This window comes from Pinus tabuliformis, chromosome 3_1 (assembly GCF_031772625.1).
Source record: "Pinus tabuliformis cultivar Carrire ecotype Pingquan chromosome 3_1, CPIR1, whole genome shotgun sequence".
Lineage (NCBI taxonomy): Eukaryota > Viridiplantae > Streptophyta > Pinopsida > Pinales > Pinaceae > Pinus > Pinus tabuliformis.
The window spans coordinates 167,384,512-167,401,686 of record NC_142301.1 but is presented as its reverse complement, the minus strand read 5'-3'; the positions used below and the strand labels follow the sequence as shown (position 1 = coordinate 167,401,686).

At 38.7% G+C, this 17,175-nt stretch overlaps 1 protein-coding gene across 3 annotated transcripts in view; it reads left to right on the top strand.

Annotated features, from left to right (window-relative positions):
- Nucleotides 1–17,175, top strand: part of LOC149186320 (protein PTST homolog 2, chloroplastic-like) — a 148,389-nt gene that overhangs the window by 80,579 nt on the left and 50,635 nt on the right. The window contains exons 4-5 of one of the 3 annotated variants that reach the window (XM_089410962.1): nt 9,932–10,077; nt 10,172–10,319. The exons of 1 other annotated variant lie outside the window; for it this stretch is intronic. In XM_089410962.1, the coding sequence (XP_089267088.1) occupies nt 9,932–10,077; nt 10,172–10,319 (294 nt within the window). Of the gene's footprint in view, nt 1–9,931; nt 10,078–10,171; nt 10,324–17,175 lie in introns of all 3 variants that reach the window. One more of the 3 variants, XM_089410963.1, reaches the window with a different exon arrangement.

Below are 17,175 nucleotides of genomic sequence, written 5' to 3'. Positions count from 1 at the left end.
TTATTTTTCATTTTCATCTTTTTACTTAAATTTTTAACATTACCATGAAATGACTCGGGATGTTTGAGAGTGGTTTCGCCCTCATTGGATTTCATATGGAGAAAGTAGAATATTAGATCTCACTCAAAATCCAGCATACTTATCTGTTTTTTAGGATTTCAGGATTGGGGGGATTGCAATGTTTCCATTGGATTTTATCATGTACTAGGGTATGGAACTTGTATTTAATCAAGAGAACCAAGCCCTCTATGCAGGGGAGACTCCCAATAATGAAGAGCATGTAGGGTACTAGGGTATGAAATTTGTATTTAATCAAGAGCACTAAGGTCGTTCGATTATGTAGGAGGAGACTCCCAATCAAGCATGAGATAAGAAATTAGAAATTTCTCGTGGCTGATTTTGGATATTTCTATTTTCATTATGTGATCATTCATGAGTAAATGTGATGTACATTTAGAGACTTATAGTTTATGCATTGACAATTGACAATTTTATCATAATGTAATAAATTAGAATGTATCATATATGCTTTATGATTGCACATATTTCTTAACTGTCTTAATATATATATATATATATATATATTCGCGTTTCCCTGTTTCCAAAATTGGGGAGGTCATGTTTCGTATTGGTTCCCGTTTCAGAAACTCGTACCCGTTTCCCTGTTTCGTGCAACCTAGTTACTTCTCCGGTTTTGGATACCGAGAATAGCTCTACTAGATTATCATAAATTTCTTTTGATGTCCCAAACTTGGAGACATTGGGAATGAGGGAGTCTTTGATTGATTCTAATAGAATCCTTTGAGCTCTTGTCTCATCCTTATTGTACTTGGCTAAGGCTTGAGTCTGTTCCTTAGCAGGGATAGTGACATTTCCTTTGACATGCTCTAGGAGTTCATTCTCCTTGAGTAGTAGATCAATCCTCTTCTTCCATGCAAGAAAGTTATTGGTACCTACCAATTTATTGCTTTCCTTGCAAAAAGACATTGAAATATATTCAGAAGGAGACATGTACTTACTTGATAGATTTTGGGATGTAATGGATTTGCCTCTTCCTTGAAAGCTTGATGGCTTGTCTTCCCTGGATCTTGATGTTCTTCAAGTTGCCTTCTACAAGTGGACTTGCTTGGTGATGAGGTTTGCGTGAAGACTTGTAGCTTGATGTAGGTCCTGCTTCAATCTGCTCTTCTTTGTAGGTGTCTTTATGTGAGGCTCTTCTTCTAGGTTTGTAGACCTCCTTGGTGAATGATGGATTTTAGACCCTTCTTGTCCTTGAAGTGATTGGGACTTCTAGGCTTGATGCTTCAACTTTGTAAATGTTTCTTCTTGATGAGTGTTCTTGAGTTGCCCTTTCCTTGATGTGTCACCTTAGCTGTGATACCATGTTAAAGAATCTAGGGCAAAGTAGTGTAAAGTGATTCTCTGTTGCTTGATAACAATTTGTGATGTACTTTTACAATTTATCTTCTTCTTCTTATTAGTGTGTGTGTTTCATCAAATTTCTACCAAAAAGAAATAATGAAAACACAAGTTTGGCTCTCTGCCAGGGACAAACCCTCTCCCTCTTGAGAGGGAAACCCTTTGTAAGATATCTCTTATTGAAGCTTCTTATTTGAACAACTGCCAAACCCTAGACCCTTGACTAGGATATCCTCCAAGCATAAGTCAAATCCTTACTCTTTCTGCACTGTCACTTCTAACACATGGACCTCTGTCTTCCGACACTTCTGCGCCTTAGTACTTCGTCCTTTTCTGCTACTTGTCTAAGTTAGGAAACCCTAGAATCTTAGGGTGTCTCTGCTTCGCTATAAGGAGGACCTTCTTTGCTTTTCTTGGAGACCTTGTAGACCTTGTTATACATCTAAATGAGGTCTCTTAATATGCTGCCTGATTTGCTGTCAAATCTGCAACAATATACTTTTGGAATCTTCGCACATGTGGACGGAAACCCTAGAACAACCCTCCTTTCTTCGCTTTCTCCTCCTTCCTTCTTTGTTGGGTGGGGAGGCCTACTAGACCTTGTGTATTAGCCCAAATTAGAGATATTTGCTATTATGATTTCCTGTTGTACTTGGCCGCAGACAGGTCCTTTCTTCCTCGCACGTGTGGCTGTTGATGCCCTAGAAACAACCCTGCACCTTTGCTGTTTTTGTCCTTGTCTTGCTGGTCTTAGATTTCTTATCTCGGCTTTCTTGTATCCCTTTTGCTTGCGGATTTTAGAGCTTATATTCCACGTTGAATGAGTTGTGGAAGGCCTCTATAAATAGAGGATTATCCCTCCAATTAAGCTGACTTGATTGTCCTTAAGGCCGACTTACAGTTTTGCTCTATAATTCAATTTTACCCATCGTTTTGCTGCTTGTAGACTTCGTTGCTGCTAAGAGAGGATTTGACCATGCTTGGAGGTGTTCCCATGAATTTGTATGATGACTTACATGATGTAACATGCCCTCAATGGGCCTTATCATAATTACATTTTGACTTTGACTCTTTAGAAGTACTTCAAAATGTGCTTGACCTATTTCCAATGAGCAAGAAACTCATTGACAAATAATACAAAATTAATTTGAGCAAGAAACTCATTGACAAATAATACAAAATTAATTTCTCTTTTCTTGAATAAGTACAAATATCAAAATTACATTTATGAAGACCTAGCCTAGTTACCTTTCCTTCAACAACTTCAAACTTACTATAGATACATATCTATCATAAGTGATCATTATTGGGACTCCTTCCATCGGTGAAAATATGAGAAGAGTAGGGTACTTAGGCTGTGGTGACAGTGGTTCTTTGTCCCAGGTGTTGTTGTGCCCTCTAGCTTTTGCCTATTTACAAGGTCTACTAGTTTATGCAACAACAGATCCCTCATAGAGTAGCGGAGGCCTTGACGGAAGACGCTGCATGCTTGCAGAAGACATGATGGCCAGGTTGTACCATAGAACCAGAGAGTAGTGATGACCTTGTGGATGTGGCGTTTCCCGTCTATTACAAAGCATTGGGCACTTTGATGGTCCCAATAGTTGATTGACACCTTAGAGCACCCCTAGATGATGAAACGCTGAGCTCACTTTGCTTGGTGTTGGAGATTCTTGATGTTTTACCCAATAGACCCAACATGCCATTGGGTTGGCCTTTGTACTCTTTGATCGACATGATTTGATCTAGAGTCCAGATGATGATGGTCATCCCCAGGATGATAGGGGAGGGTTTGTACTACCACTTGGAGCCCCAATGCTTGAGAGAGAGTGTGCCACGTCATCTTGCTAGCCCCCATGGAGATGACACACAACTAGAGCAAAATTTTGACACATGTATGAATTTTGAGGCATGACTTGAGGGCTTCCCCTCAAGGATAGAGTTGATTATGGTGATTGGACATCCATCTTGTCCATTCCATGCATTTCCAAAGCATTTATTGCCCAAAAAGGGCACCACGTCTTGATAGAGGAGAGTTTCAACCCACATGTGTGGGCTTTTGTGGCTTATTTTTGTTATGTTAAGCTATTGGGTTAGCTTGTAACCCATCTTCTTCATGTATACTCAAAATCAAACTTGGCAGGGCTTTTAGGCTAATAATTAAGAGTGAAAGACCTCATATAAATAACGGATCACTCTCTTGTCATTTTTCATCATCACACTTTGATTTGGGCCTCTTCTTGAGAGGAGAGCTTAGCCGTTGTGTAGCTCGCTACTTGTGGAGATGTGATCATTATGTTGTTCTTGCTATTGAAGATTGGTTTTTGTCTTGGAGACGTCTTTTTGGGATTTAAAGAAGGCTATTTCATGGAAGAATTGTAAGTTCTATTGCATATTTTATTGTTTTACACGTGATTAATTATTCTTAGGATTTTTCTTTATTCCATGTCTAAATGCAAATTATTTATGGAAAATCTTGGTTGATTATTGCATGATAAATATCTCTTCCTTGAAATCCATAGGGGACTCCCTAGAGAGCTTCCCCTATTTAATTTCCCCTCTCACAAAAAAGATAGTTAGGGTTTGTATAAGTGAAATCAAGATATTTTCTCCCTTACTCCAAGAATTTATCCATTATCCCTTGAATTAGCCTTAAGAACTCCATCACCCAAGTAGGATTTGGCACTAATAACCTTGGTGTTGATAAAAAACTTCAAAAACTTTAATATTTCTCCTCTCTTGTTTTCTAAGCCTTTCAATGCAAGCTGCTAGGGCATTTTTCTAGGGACGAATTCAATTAAGGTTATTGTAGATGAACATTGGAGGTAATAACACTTGAATCTAACCTTGTTGATCCCCTTAACTCAAAATCTAACTTTTTGCATGGTTAAATTTACCTTGGAAGGGCTGACATCATCTTTCTCTAGGCAATTTGTGCCCTAGAAAATCCTAACCCTAGCTAGGGCTTCAACTTAAGGCTTAATTTGAGGTTTGTCTTATTCCTTTGTTGATCTTATTTTTGGTGAACCCTTTCTTTGTTGCATGTATGCATAGAAACCCCTTTGTTGCTACATATCTTGAAACCCTAGGCCATACTTGTTATCTCTAGGCTTGGTGTATGATATGCTACTCCTTTACAAGAAGAATTGTGCCTTTGTCCATTAAGTAGTGTCTTCTTCACTTAGCCCATATCAACACCATCTTGAGCGATAAAATCTAGAATAACCTTAGGTGATAACTGGGAAGCCTCCCTTGTGATGCAATCCCACTAAAGAGCAGGAGGGAGATTGCTGAGGTGACAGTGGCAATCTACCTCATTGTTGCAACAAGGTTTGGCCTTCACCTTTTGAGGCCTCTCACAAGGCCTGCGAGATTTGAGGCAACAGGTATTACACAATATTTCCATATAGAGACTATCAGAAAATTAAAAAGAATTATCGAAATATGATGGTAAGGACTGTATAGGAGAAGTCATTCGGATCAACAAAATGGAAGGTATCTTTCAATCAATCCCCTAGCTAGGTGAAAAAGAGAAAATAATGACAGTTTCAAAGTTCTAACTACTTATAAGGGGAAGCGTGTGATTGGTTTCTATGGTGGACCAGAAAATGTGATGCTCATTCCTTACATTGGCAAATTCTCATGACTGCCTTATTAAAAAGGTTCCATGATGAAGAAGATAATGACCTGTATGACAAATTTGTAAATCTTAAACAAAAATGAAGCGTGAATGATTATACCTACGAATGGGAAGTTCTGGAAACTAGACAAAATGGATTCACAGATGAGAAATTGCTAAAAAATATATTTGTGGGTTGAAGGATTACATCCCTAGTGAAATAAAACTATGGAAGCCTAGAGTTGTTGAGGATTCTAGACATGCGGCAAAACTAATTGACCAAAAATCAAGTTCAATAGGCAATCATTCACCAAGGAAGATGAAGACTGACATCAGGACCCAGATAAGAAAGGGATAGACAAATGTAGATATTGTGGTGACAAATAGTCATCGGGGCATAGATGCTACGATAAGAAATTATAAACTTACGAAGTCGAGAAGGACTCAGACACATCTAGTAGTGAATCAGAGAGAAGGAAAATGAAGGAAAACAATTGTCATAAGTGTGGAAAAAAATGGATACCATGAAATAGATGTTACGCCATTATAAAATAGTGGATGGAATGTAAGTACAAGTACAGAAGCCAAATGCTGAAATCACTATAACATACTATGCAGATTCAGACCATGACGAAACAGTACAAAAAGTATCACTAGCTTCAATCTCACGTGGCCAGCAAAATAGGAATGAAGGTACCAAACTTCAAAGAAATATATTTACTCCAAAAGACCACCGATTGCAAAATACATTCCACCACACCTCAGAAAGGAGAAAATCCAATCTCCAAGGAAAAAAGAAAACAAAACTATAGTTCCACTGACAACCATGATAGGAAAACCACAACCTAAGACCCTAAAGTTTGAAGGAGTTATAAAATATGGAAAGGTCACATTGCTTGTAGACTGGCAAAACTCATAACTGTATAGACGTTGTTACTAAACAACTAAACCTTTTTGTGTACTGCATCAAGGACCTCACTTGACAAAAGGTCGAAGAAGTAGGAAAATGTCATAAAGTTTCAATTCAATTACAAGAACTGGAACTACAAATATAACTCTACCCTCTATCAGTGGAAGAGATAGATATAGTGCTAGGTGCAGAATGGTTGATGCAGTTGGGAAATTATACCACAAACCTTGAATAACAGTTCATGGAGTTTTATTGGCAAGGTCAACACTATAAATTATCTGGTGTTGAATCTTCCACTCTGAAGAAGATGCAAACAATAAATAGGAACCTTACCAACACTCAAAGTGCAAATGAAGTCAAATCCATAAAAATAGATAAACTTCATTCCATGAAAGAAACATGCTCAACTAGAGAAAATCCTATTTACTATTCTTTGAGGATAAAGTAGTCCTTAAGAGGACGGCAATGTTATAAACATACAAATAATAATAAAATATAATAAAATAATAAGTTAATAAGTAATGAAAAGTCAAAGGGCACTTACCCCTTTGCCTCATGACCAGTCAGTGCTATAAGTAGACCATCACGAGGCTCATTATAACATCATCATTTTCTTATCAATCAATATATGTTATATATTACAGGAATTTGAGTATAACAAGAAGTGATGAGAAGTTGTTAATTTAAAAGCAACCCAAGTGCATCCCATTGCCAGTGAAGTTTTGCAGGCTGTAGACTATCCAGAACATGCATGAGCTGGCCCACCAACAATGTTCAATCTGCAACATGACTCTTGAAATCTCCATTTTTAAATCCGATTTCTTTGATCTTGTGAAGGAACAAATGATTTAAAAGCAACCCAAGTGCGTCCCATTGCCAGCGAAGTTTTGCAGGCTGTAGACCATCCAGAAAATGAATGAGCTGGCCCACCAGCAATGTTCAATCTGCAACATGACTCTTGGAATCTCCATTTTTAAATCCGATTTCTTTGATCTTGTGAAGGAACAAATGATGGCGGCTGAGAATCAATAATAGTATGCAAAAATAGTTTCCCAGGAAAGGGGTAAAAGGGCCTTGAATTGGGAATGTACATTCAACCCCTGTATTTCCAGTATGGTTGCAAATCCAGAAGGACTTGCATCACAAGCAAGGTGGCATTACAAAGCATGAGTATATCACAGGCAAACACTCCAAATTGATTCATATATATGAGGGGTAGTGTTGGCATTCACTAAGAGCATCCTTATGTTGAGAATGAGGAATAACAGGCAGCATTTCTTAGCCCCATCTTTAGTTTGTTACCTTCCTAGATAAAACTTTATATAGAATCTATCGCTGTATATTACACCCATGTTTCTTACTATTCTTAGGGATGTAATTGTTAGGAAGAATTGTCATTGATGTCAAAGGGTGAATGGGCCATTGACAAAGATGAAGAATTCCCTATATGCCTGTTTTGCCTTGAGAGGTTTGATCAACATATTAGTAGGATTCCCATCACTGTTTGTAATCATTCTGCCCACTCTTCGTGTGTTTCAAAATGGATGGATTTATCATGCCCAGTCTGTAGATGTTGAGCAGCAACCCTATAAGTCAACATGTTTAGGCTGTTCAACATCTGAGAAATCATGGAGCTGTGTTATCAGTGGTTTCGTTGATGCCCTTGGAGCAGTGTTTGCAGGGCGAGGAAGATTCAACCTACAGTTCTCTGTTGTCTGCTCCTTCCATTCGATACTCTCCACCTCCTGCAGCATCTGTTATAGAGAAGATTGGAGATGTAAGCAGCCATATCCAACTTGGAAGAAGTGCATCAAATGTACTGAGGAAAGGGTACACTAGTAATGATGAACTTGATGAACTAAAGTTCTCCCTCCCGTCCTTGTTAGACGAAACTATGGATGGATTTGCACCCCAGAAAATCCAGTTGCAAAGTAATGAAAAGTCTAGAGGACATACAAACCAGCCAACTGGCAATGCAGGACTAAACAGGCGTTATCAACTACTTTGAGAGGCATGGATTGCTAAGTGATGGGAACGCTCATGGTTGGAAAAACTTATTTCCTGCTTACTTGACATCACATCAGACCTGTTCATCATTGGCATCACAGTTGCTGGAGCTCCACGTTGAGATTTCGATACCCATCTGTTGGAATTTTCAATTTAAATAGGATCCTACAATTATTCTAGTCGGCTTCAATTGACAGGTAAACTTCGAAAGCCACAAGTCGGCTCCCTCCTCCCAAAAGAAACGACGATTCAGGTAAGGTTTGAACACTATAAATTAGAAGCTCGTCTTCCCATTTGGCAATCCAATTCAGCGAAGGAAAAGAGAAGATATACAAACCTGAGGTAGAAGAAAAAATGGTTCATAACTCGTGAACCTCAGAGCTGATCAAGAGAGCAAGATGTGGATCTTTTCAGGATTTTTGGTTTAAGGTTTTCTCTGTGATTTTCATGGCTTCTTGGGATTCATTTGGGAGCAGGTCTTGGCCCCTCGTGGGAGCAGACATCAGGCCTTTTTGGATCAGGTACGGCCCTGAAACTAGAGCACATCTGGTACAGACTTCGGCCTCTGTAAAAACAAGTTTCGGACCTGTAGAAGGATTCGGGCCTGAGGAAATTTCAAGACTGTATTTTGGTCTCTTTCCTTGGACTATAATAAGGTACAGGGCTCAGTCCAGAACTCGTCTTTCTGAAGGATATTTTCAGTGGTGTACCCGGGTTCTTGTGGATAGGCTTGTCACACTCCTTGACATCAGTTTTGAAGACCATCAAAGTAGTCCTTTTGCATATTTTGAAGAAGAGTTTAGAATTGTTTTTGAGCTGAGTTTGGAGATCCTTTGAGCTGCTTTGGAGAATTATTGAAGACCTCTTGGAGCAGCTTCTTGAAGCAAATTTGAACAGACATTGTAGCACTCCTTGAGCTGACATTAGAGAGGTTTATCTAAAGAATTTTCTCAGCTTTATTGTAGGAGACTTGGAGAATCGTTTGAGCAGGCTTTGAGGAGTGACGAAGCTTTCATTAAAGCACACTTTGAAGTAGCTCCTGAAGCAAATTATGAAGAAGTCTATGGATTGAGACAAGCCTTGAGGTAGACCTTGTAGTTACCTTTAATAACCTTTGAAGTATTTTGGAATGACCCTGGATCAAAAACATTTGAGCAGCTGTTAGAGATCATGGAGCAGCCCTTTGGAGAGATTTGTTGAAATAGATTTTGGAGCAGTATGTGAAGCATTGTTGGAGCTATATTGGAGACATCCTTGAAGCGTTGTTGGAGACCTCTTTCTAGACTTGTTAAAGAAGCTTTTGGAAGTCTTGAAGCAGTATTGAAGCCACCTTGAAGGATTGAAGTAAATTGAGAGGGTTGGAGCCCTAGAGGATTGGAGTCCTCATACAAGGTTGGAGCCTTGTAAGAAACCAGGTTGGAGCCTGGATTGATTTTTGAGGATTGGAGTCCTCATAAGAGGTTGGAACCTCGTTGAGATCAGGTTGGAACCTGGATTGATATTTGAGAATTGGAGTCCTCATTCAGGGTTGGAGCCTTGAAGGAGTTAGAATTTTATTGTACAAGTTGGAGCCTAATTGTTTGTAAGAGGATTGGAGTCCTCATCAATTTCATTAATAAATTTATTTTCTTGTTGGACATTCACGCCCCCCCTGCTTCCCCTCAGTATTTCCAATAGTAATCACTAATCAGGCATTTTGGAAAGCTTGGAAATATGTTTATATTCTCTCTGAATAAAGATATAAAAGTTTCCTCTAAATGCATTTATTTTTTTGGTCGTCTTGTTTCCTCAGCAACGATGTAATTGCTACATCCACAATATAATCTGGCTATTTAACATAATTATATTGCGTGTTGTTAGATTTTGGTGGTGCTGAAGTCATTTTCATTTACGGACTGTGCATCAGCATCACTGATCCGTGATATATGCAGATATCTGTAGCTATTATTCATTAATGCCTGCTTGTGCTGTAGCAGGATGAACAGAGCTTATTAGAAGAGTTCGAGAAAGCTTCAGATGCTCTAGAGTTCCGAGAAACTGAAATCATGAAGATGAGAGCTAAGCTTCGCTCCACCCATGCCAAGTTAGCTGCAATGGAAGGAAAGATGGCCATGGAAATTCTGTATGTTTACCTTTTTCTATGCGTGAACTCCATATTATTTCTGTTGGGGTTTTCTATCACAAACATAAAATGACGATGCTTACATTCTTGATAGAGAGGTTCGCAAGGCAATAGAAGAAAAACAAAGAAAACTGGAGGAGGCACAAAAAGTTCTACGCCTTATGCGAGCTGTTCGTATTGTGTGGCCCAATTCTGCCACTGAAGTGCTCCTAGCTGGCTCATTTGATGGGTGGACAAGTTGGGTCGGTACTTCCTTTAATCCTTTAAGTTTTTAACCATACTTTTCCTTGCATCATCCTTAGTCTATTTTCTATCTGCAGCATCATATGTATTTACTCTGGCAAAAAAGAATCTTTTTATTGGCTTTGCAAAAGGTGGTGTCTGCCACCCTATCACAATGTAGCACAGAAGATGTATAAGCTGCAGTTGGCTGAGAAGCCACAGGTGAGTGGTATCTATGCAGTCACAATTGCCCAGGTCTTGCATCTGGCCTAGATCATAAACCACATAATAGCCTTCTTCCTGCCCGACTGTTAGATATAATTGTCAAATAAGGGCTTAGTCACACTTTAGACATTTAATAGAGGCTTACTTACAAACGTTATAATAAAGTAACGTAGTCATTAGTTAATAAATGTAGTCATTTAAATATTAGGTATTCTGGCATTACATAACTACTCTCTCTCCAACTTTCTGGTGAGATTTTGCATCAATCAATAATGAATCAATATATTTTCTCTTAGCTCATGTGCATACCTGTCTATACCTGTGCATACCTGTCTATATCTATGCATAGCTCATGTGTGTGTAGAAACTGACATGGTATTAGATCCATGGTGAGGAGACATTGAGGAAGTGATGGAGCGTAGAGACTGCTGTGATCAAAGTGTTGGTTATAACATCCAACATAAGTGTTTCTTGTCACTTGATGAAGCACACACATATGCACTAATAATAAGAAAAAGTATAAGCTAACTAGAAAAAGTAAAAAGACTTAACAAATTGTTATCAAGTCTCGGAGAATCATCACAACACTACTTTGCCCTAGATTCTCTAACATGGTTTCAGAGCATAGGTGACACATCACGGAAAGGCCAACTCAAGAGCACTCAAGTACCTACAAAGTTGAAGCATCAAACTTAGAAGTCTACAATCCATCATCTCATCAAGGAGGGCTACAAAGCTAGAAGAAGAGCCTTATATAAATGCACCTACAAAGAAGAGCAGATCGAATTCAAGCAAACTTCAACACCAAGCAAGTCCACTTGAAGAATGCAGCTTGAATGGCATCAAGATCCAGGGAAGACAAGCCATTGAGCTTTCAAGGAGGAAAAAAATCCATCAAATCTTAAAATCTATCATGTAAGTACATGCCCCCTTCTGAATATAAATCAATGTCTTTTTGCAAGGAAAGCAATAAATTGGTAGGAACCAATAACTTTCTTGCATGGAAGAAGAGGACTGATCTACTTCTCAAGGAGAATGAACTCCTAGAGCATGTCAAAGGGAATATCACTATCCCTACTAAGGAACAGACTCAAGCCTTAGCCAAGTACAATAAGGATGAGACAAGAGCTCAAAGGATTTTGATAGAATCAATCAAGGACTCTTTCATTCCTTATGTCTCCAAGTTTGAGACATCATTTTTTTTATGATAAACTAGTAGAGCTATTCTCAGTATCCACAACCGGAGAAGTAATATCTCTGAGGAATGAATTATACAAGATGAAGATAACAAAGGAAGGAATAGCTCCCTACTTCATGAAAATCTCTAAAATGAGAGATCAACTTCAAGAGCTTGGGGAAGTCATGTTTGACAGAGAAATTTTCAACTATTGTACTCAATGCTCTACCTGAGGAGTGGGGAAACTTCACATCAAGCATATATGCCAAGAAGGAAGCAACCACTCTCAGTGAAATGTGGTCTCTATGCAGAACAGAGGAAACCATACTTAAGGCAAAAGAAGATGTGGGATCAAAGGAGCAAGCATTTGCTACCATGGCCAAAAGAAAGGGTAAATTTGGCAAGTTTGGTCCACGAAGAACAAACAACAAAGACATGTCCAAGATCCAATGTTTTGGATGCCAAGAATATGGACACTACAAAAGGAATTGCCCTAAGCTTAAGAAGGACAACAATAACAAAAGGAAGAAGTAAGAAGCTCACATAACTCAAGACATGAAAGAAGGAAAGAAGCAAAAGAAGGAAGATCCTCCGAATCTCTACTACGACTAGGCCAAAATCGTTTCTTCTAGACTTCTTTCAAAGTTTTGAGTAGAATAGGAGCATGTAGGAATAAACTAAATTGCATGGCTAGAATCACCCTCTAGAATCTAGCAGCATAATGTACATAGAGTTCTAGACACTCATGTAGATGTCGCATTTATGATAAGAACAAAAATGCATAAGTAGAAATATCTTCTAGAATAGGAGCATGACAATTATAGCTCAAGATATTCATGTAGAAGGAGAATACCTTGTATAGGACCTCATACATGATGAAAGTAAAGTTGATCATACTAAGAATCTTAGAAGACCTAAATCATCAAAGGAAGGAAACATTTGCAAGGCAAGGATCTTTAAGATGCTATGATGGAATCTTCAAAAGAAGATTCGTGAACCAAGGCAAATGTCTCATTGGGAATCCCATTCATGGATTCAAGAAAAGGGATGATATGCAGGCAGGCTAAGATGAAGCAAGAAGGGCCACACCAAAGGATGATCAAGGAGGATCAAGATGAGGTATGTATGCATCAAAGTTTAAGTCATGTTTTCAGTTGTATATTATTAAGTCATGGGTATAGTTCTATAACATGATCAAGCATGAAAGAATCTCTTTCACCAAGAACATGCTCGAAGGCATGTACCACAATGCAATGAAGGCCAACAAAAGAACATGCTCACATAAGGAGCATAAGATTGCTAACTAAGAAGCAAGAAGAAATGCTGACAAGTCCAGAAAGCAAGCAATGAAGGAATGCTTCCACAAGAAGCATTAGATGGTTGACCTATCTATCTGAGAAGAAGCAAATGAAGAAAGAGATCAAGCATGCGAAGAACACCATGATCACCAAGAATCACTATCTGACAAAATGCCTTGAAAGATATCTCCTGAAAGAAAGCAGGACAACTCTAATAGTGGAAGAAAGGACCCTTGACACCTATGAAGGCCTTGGAAATATAAAAGGTGTAGATAATTGATTCTACTCTATGAAGATGTCGTGATGAAGAAGCCATCCAACAAAAGGAAAAGCAATGTTGAAGCAACATCAGGATAAAGTCATGATGGGCTACTGGGTCAAAGAATATAACCTGTCAAGTACGATGAAGCATCCATGAGGAGAGCATTCCAAAGCATGGATAAGATGACAAAGTAGTAGCTAAAGATGAGAAGAAGAACCTGATAGTCACTTTCCACGAAGCAATGACATGAAAAACCAAGAAGGAAAGTGATCGATGGATGGTGCCCTACTGAGAAGAAGCATGAACAAAGACTTCATGACATCAAGAAAGGAAGAAGATCAAGCAAACTGAAGGACCCACGAAGAAGAAGTTGCTGATGAAGGAAAGAGTCCCCAGTTAAGAGGGATCTCTGACAGCTCCCTGATCAAGAGGGAGTTTTTGATCACCCCTGATTACAAAGGAGTGACAATTGTGTTTTCCATTTCATGTGTCATGCACTAGACCAGGACTAACAGCCGTAAGTCTAGATGAAGGCCACGAATAGAAATGTAGACACAAGATAGACACAAAATTCTTGTCTTCACTTGGGAAGAAAGAATGGGAAGATTTGGTAATCATCTGGCATCCGATACTCTTTGAGGATGTGTAGGGCATCCAAGACAAGAGTAGGCAGGAGGACAGATATTCTTTGAGGGTTGGGAACCCAAGATAAGAATAGTTCTAGAAGGTCATACTCGAGAACACCTGGGTGTGTATGTACCTTGAGAGACAATGATGGATGTGTCTATAAATCATTGGTCTCGCCAACATTGTAGCTCATGGTCTTGTGAAGAGATGGAGCTGTTAATCAAGGCCTTGCAATATGACAATGTTGATGAATATGATGCTATAACAGATGGATTGCTAATCCGATTTCTCTTATGTGAATTCTTCAAGATTGAAAATTGCCAAACACCTTGTAATGTTGTATGAATACCTCCCTAGTTAAGAGGGAGTGTTGAAGGAAATGTAACTAGGCTAGTTCTTCATAAATGTAATTTTGATATTTGTACTTATTCAAGAAAAGAGAAATTATTTTTATATTATTTGTCAATGAGTTTCTTGCTCATTAAAATAGGTCAAGCATATTTTGAAGTGCTTCCAGAGAGTCAAAGTCATAATGTAATTATGATAAGACCCTTTGAGGGCATGTTACATCATGTAAGTCATCATCCAAGTTCATGGGAACACCTACAAGCATGGTCAAATCCTCTTCTAGCAGCAACGAAGCCTACAAGTAGCAAAACGATGGGTAAAATTGAATTATAGGGCAAAACTGTAAGTCGGCCTTAAGGACAGTCAAGTCGGCTTAATTGGAGGGACAATCCTCTATTTATAGAGGTTGTCCACTCCAAAAGATAACGTACAACAAGCTCTGAAATCCACAAGTAAGAAGGAGGCAAGTAGGACGAAGACAAGGCAAGAGGAAGGGTCTATTAGGGCAACGAAGAAAGAAGGAAGGACAACGAAGGTGTAGGGCTGTTTTCTAGGGTTTTTGCTGCCACACGTGCGAAGAAATAAGGGACAGTCTGCAGCAAGATCAACAGTGAAGTGACAGGGGTATATTCTTGATGGTTTGGGCTAGTAATTAGGCCTACAAAGGCCTCCTACTTTATCAAAGAAGAAGAACTCTCAAGCAAAGTAAGGAAGCAGAAAGTTGAAGTATGAAGGACTGTTTCTAAGGCTAACAGTCATACGTGCAAAGTGCAACAAGGGTATGAAAGCAGACATTCCTTTTTGTTTGGGTAAGAGATCAAGCCTCCAAAGGCTCACAAGCCTAGTGAAGGAGCCCATCTCTCTAAGGTGAAAAAGGCTCTAATTGGAAGACAAAGTGCCAGAAGAAGTGCCAGAAGTGACAGTGTTGAAAGAGGAAGGATTTGACTTATGCTTTTAGGAGATCCTAGTCAAGGGTCTAGGGTTTGACAGTTGTTCAAATAAGAAGCTTAAATAAGAGAAATCTTACAAAGGGGTTTCCTCTCAAGACTGGAGAGGGTTTGTCCCTGACATGGTAGCAGTTTGATGAAGCAAACACACATGCACTAATAAGAAGAAGCAAAAGTATAAGCTAACTAGAAAAAGTAAAAAGGCTTCACAAATTGTTATCAAGTCTCAGAGAATCATCACAACACTACTTTGCCCTAGATTCTCTAACATTTCTTTCAAGATGATAGAGTCTTTGTGAAGTGATGGCTAATTCTTCCTTGATGCTCTTCCTCTTATATTTGGCCCTTATGTATCATTTTTCAATTGGGTGATCTTCAAGTTGCCTTTCCTTCTCACCTTAGCTTTGATACGATGTTGAGAAATCTGGAGCAACTAGATTAAATGAGATTTCTCTTACTTTGATAACTGCTTGTGATGTTCTTTAACTTCAACTTGTAGAATTTATAATTTGCTTCTTCTTCACTTGATTATTATTGTGTTCTTATCATAGAAAAAATACCAAAACATGAAGATCAATAGAATAAGTAGACACAAGAAATAGGCTGCTAGCCAGGGCCAAAACCTCTCCAACAGAGGAAAACCCACAATAATTCTTCTCTTCTTATAGAATCTTCAAATATGAATTCCAAGTCCTTTAGACCCAAGACAAAGACCCCTCCAAGACCAAGTCAACCTTCCTTGTAGATGAGCAACAAATTTTGTCCTTCCAACAACTTTAGCAACTTCGACCCCAACAACTTTCTGCAACTTCAACCCCCAACAACAATTTCGTCCTTTATTGTAGGTCTGCACCTTTTCGGCCCTTCTGTAGCAATTACAACTTCGCACGTGTGGGATAGATAGGTTATTTTAGGCCTCCTTACTCCTTCGCTTGGCTTGCTTCTTCTTTCTTGAATAAATAGATGATGTCTTGTCTTTTGATCACAAATTTTGACCTTCCTTGGAGATCTGAAATTTCATCCTATGTAGCTGCAAAAACCCTAGCTTCCTCTTCGCACGTGTGAGAGATATTGACCCAAAAACTTCAAATTTTGTTGTCTTCTAGTCCTTGTCTTGTCCTTCGCTCTTCTTTCTTGCTTTTCTACTTCTTCTAGTGATCAAACTTTCTTGGATGATCTCCTTCAAATGAGGTCAATTGCTTCTTATATATAGGCAGCAGGCTTCTTGTCCTTTGCTCTTCTTTCTTTCTCTTTGACTTCTTCTAGTGATTGAACTTTCTTGGATGATCTCCTTCAAATGAGGTCGACTTCTTCTTATATATAGGCCTGTAAGGAGGTCAAATTACCCTTCATGAGGTCGACTGCTTCTTATATATAGGCTTCTAAGGAGGTCAAATTACCCTTCATGAGGTCGACTTGTTCTCTTGTAGGCCGACTTGGTCTTGGAGGGACTTTTGACACAATTTTGACTCAAATAAATTATTTTGACTTGATACAAGATGCCCAATAGGGTCTATTACATACAACAATGACTCTTTTGACTCCTTGACTCTATGACAAAACCTTAGAAGCACACAATGGGTGCTTTGACCTACAAATAAATTGACCTTGAGCATGAAACCCATGCTATAAAATAATAATAATAGATTTTCTTTCTCTTTTACATCAAATACATAAAATCAATAGTACATAGAATATTATGAAGACCGAACCTAGTTACATATTTCAACAAAGGGTTATAAAATTAATCCTTAGTAGTAAATCAAGAGAAAAGAAAAAAGTCAAGATGATGAAAAAACCCTAATGTGAAGGCTTGTGCAAATAAACTGGCTCTCCATGGCACACAAATAATTCAAGGAAGACCTTGGGCACTAGAGAGCCTCCCAATTCATTTGTAATTGGAAAAATGGATAATGTAGAAGCTAAAATTGAAGGGACCAAGGAAAAAATTGACACTCTTACAAACAAAAGGAACTCAAATTTGAAGTTGCT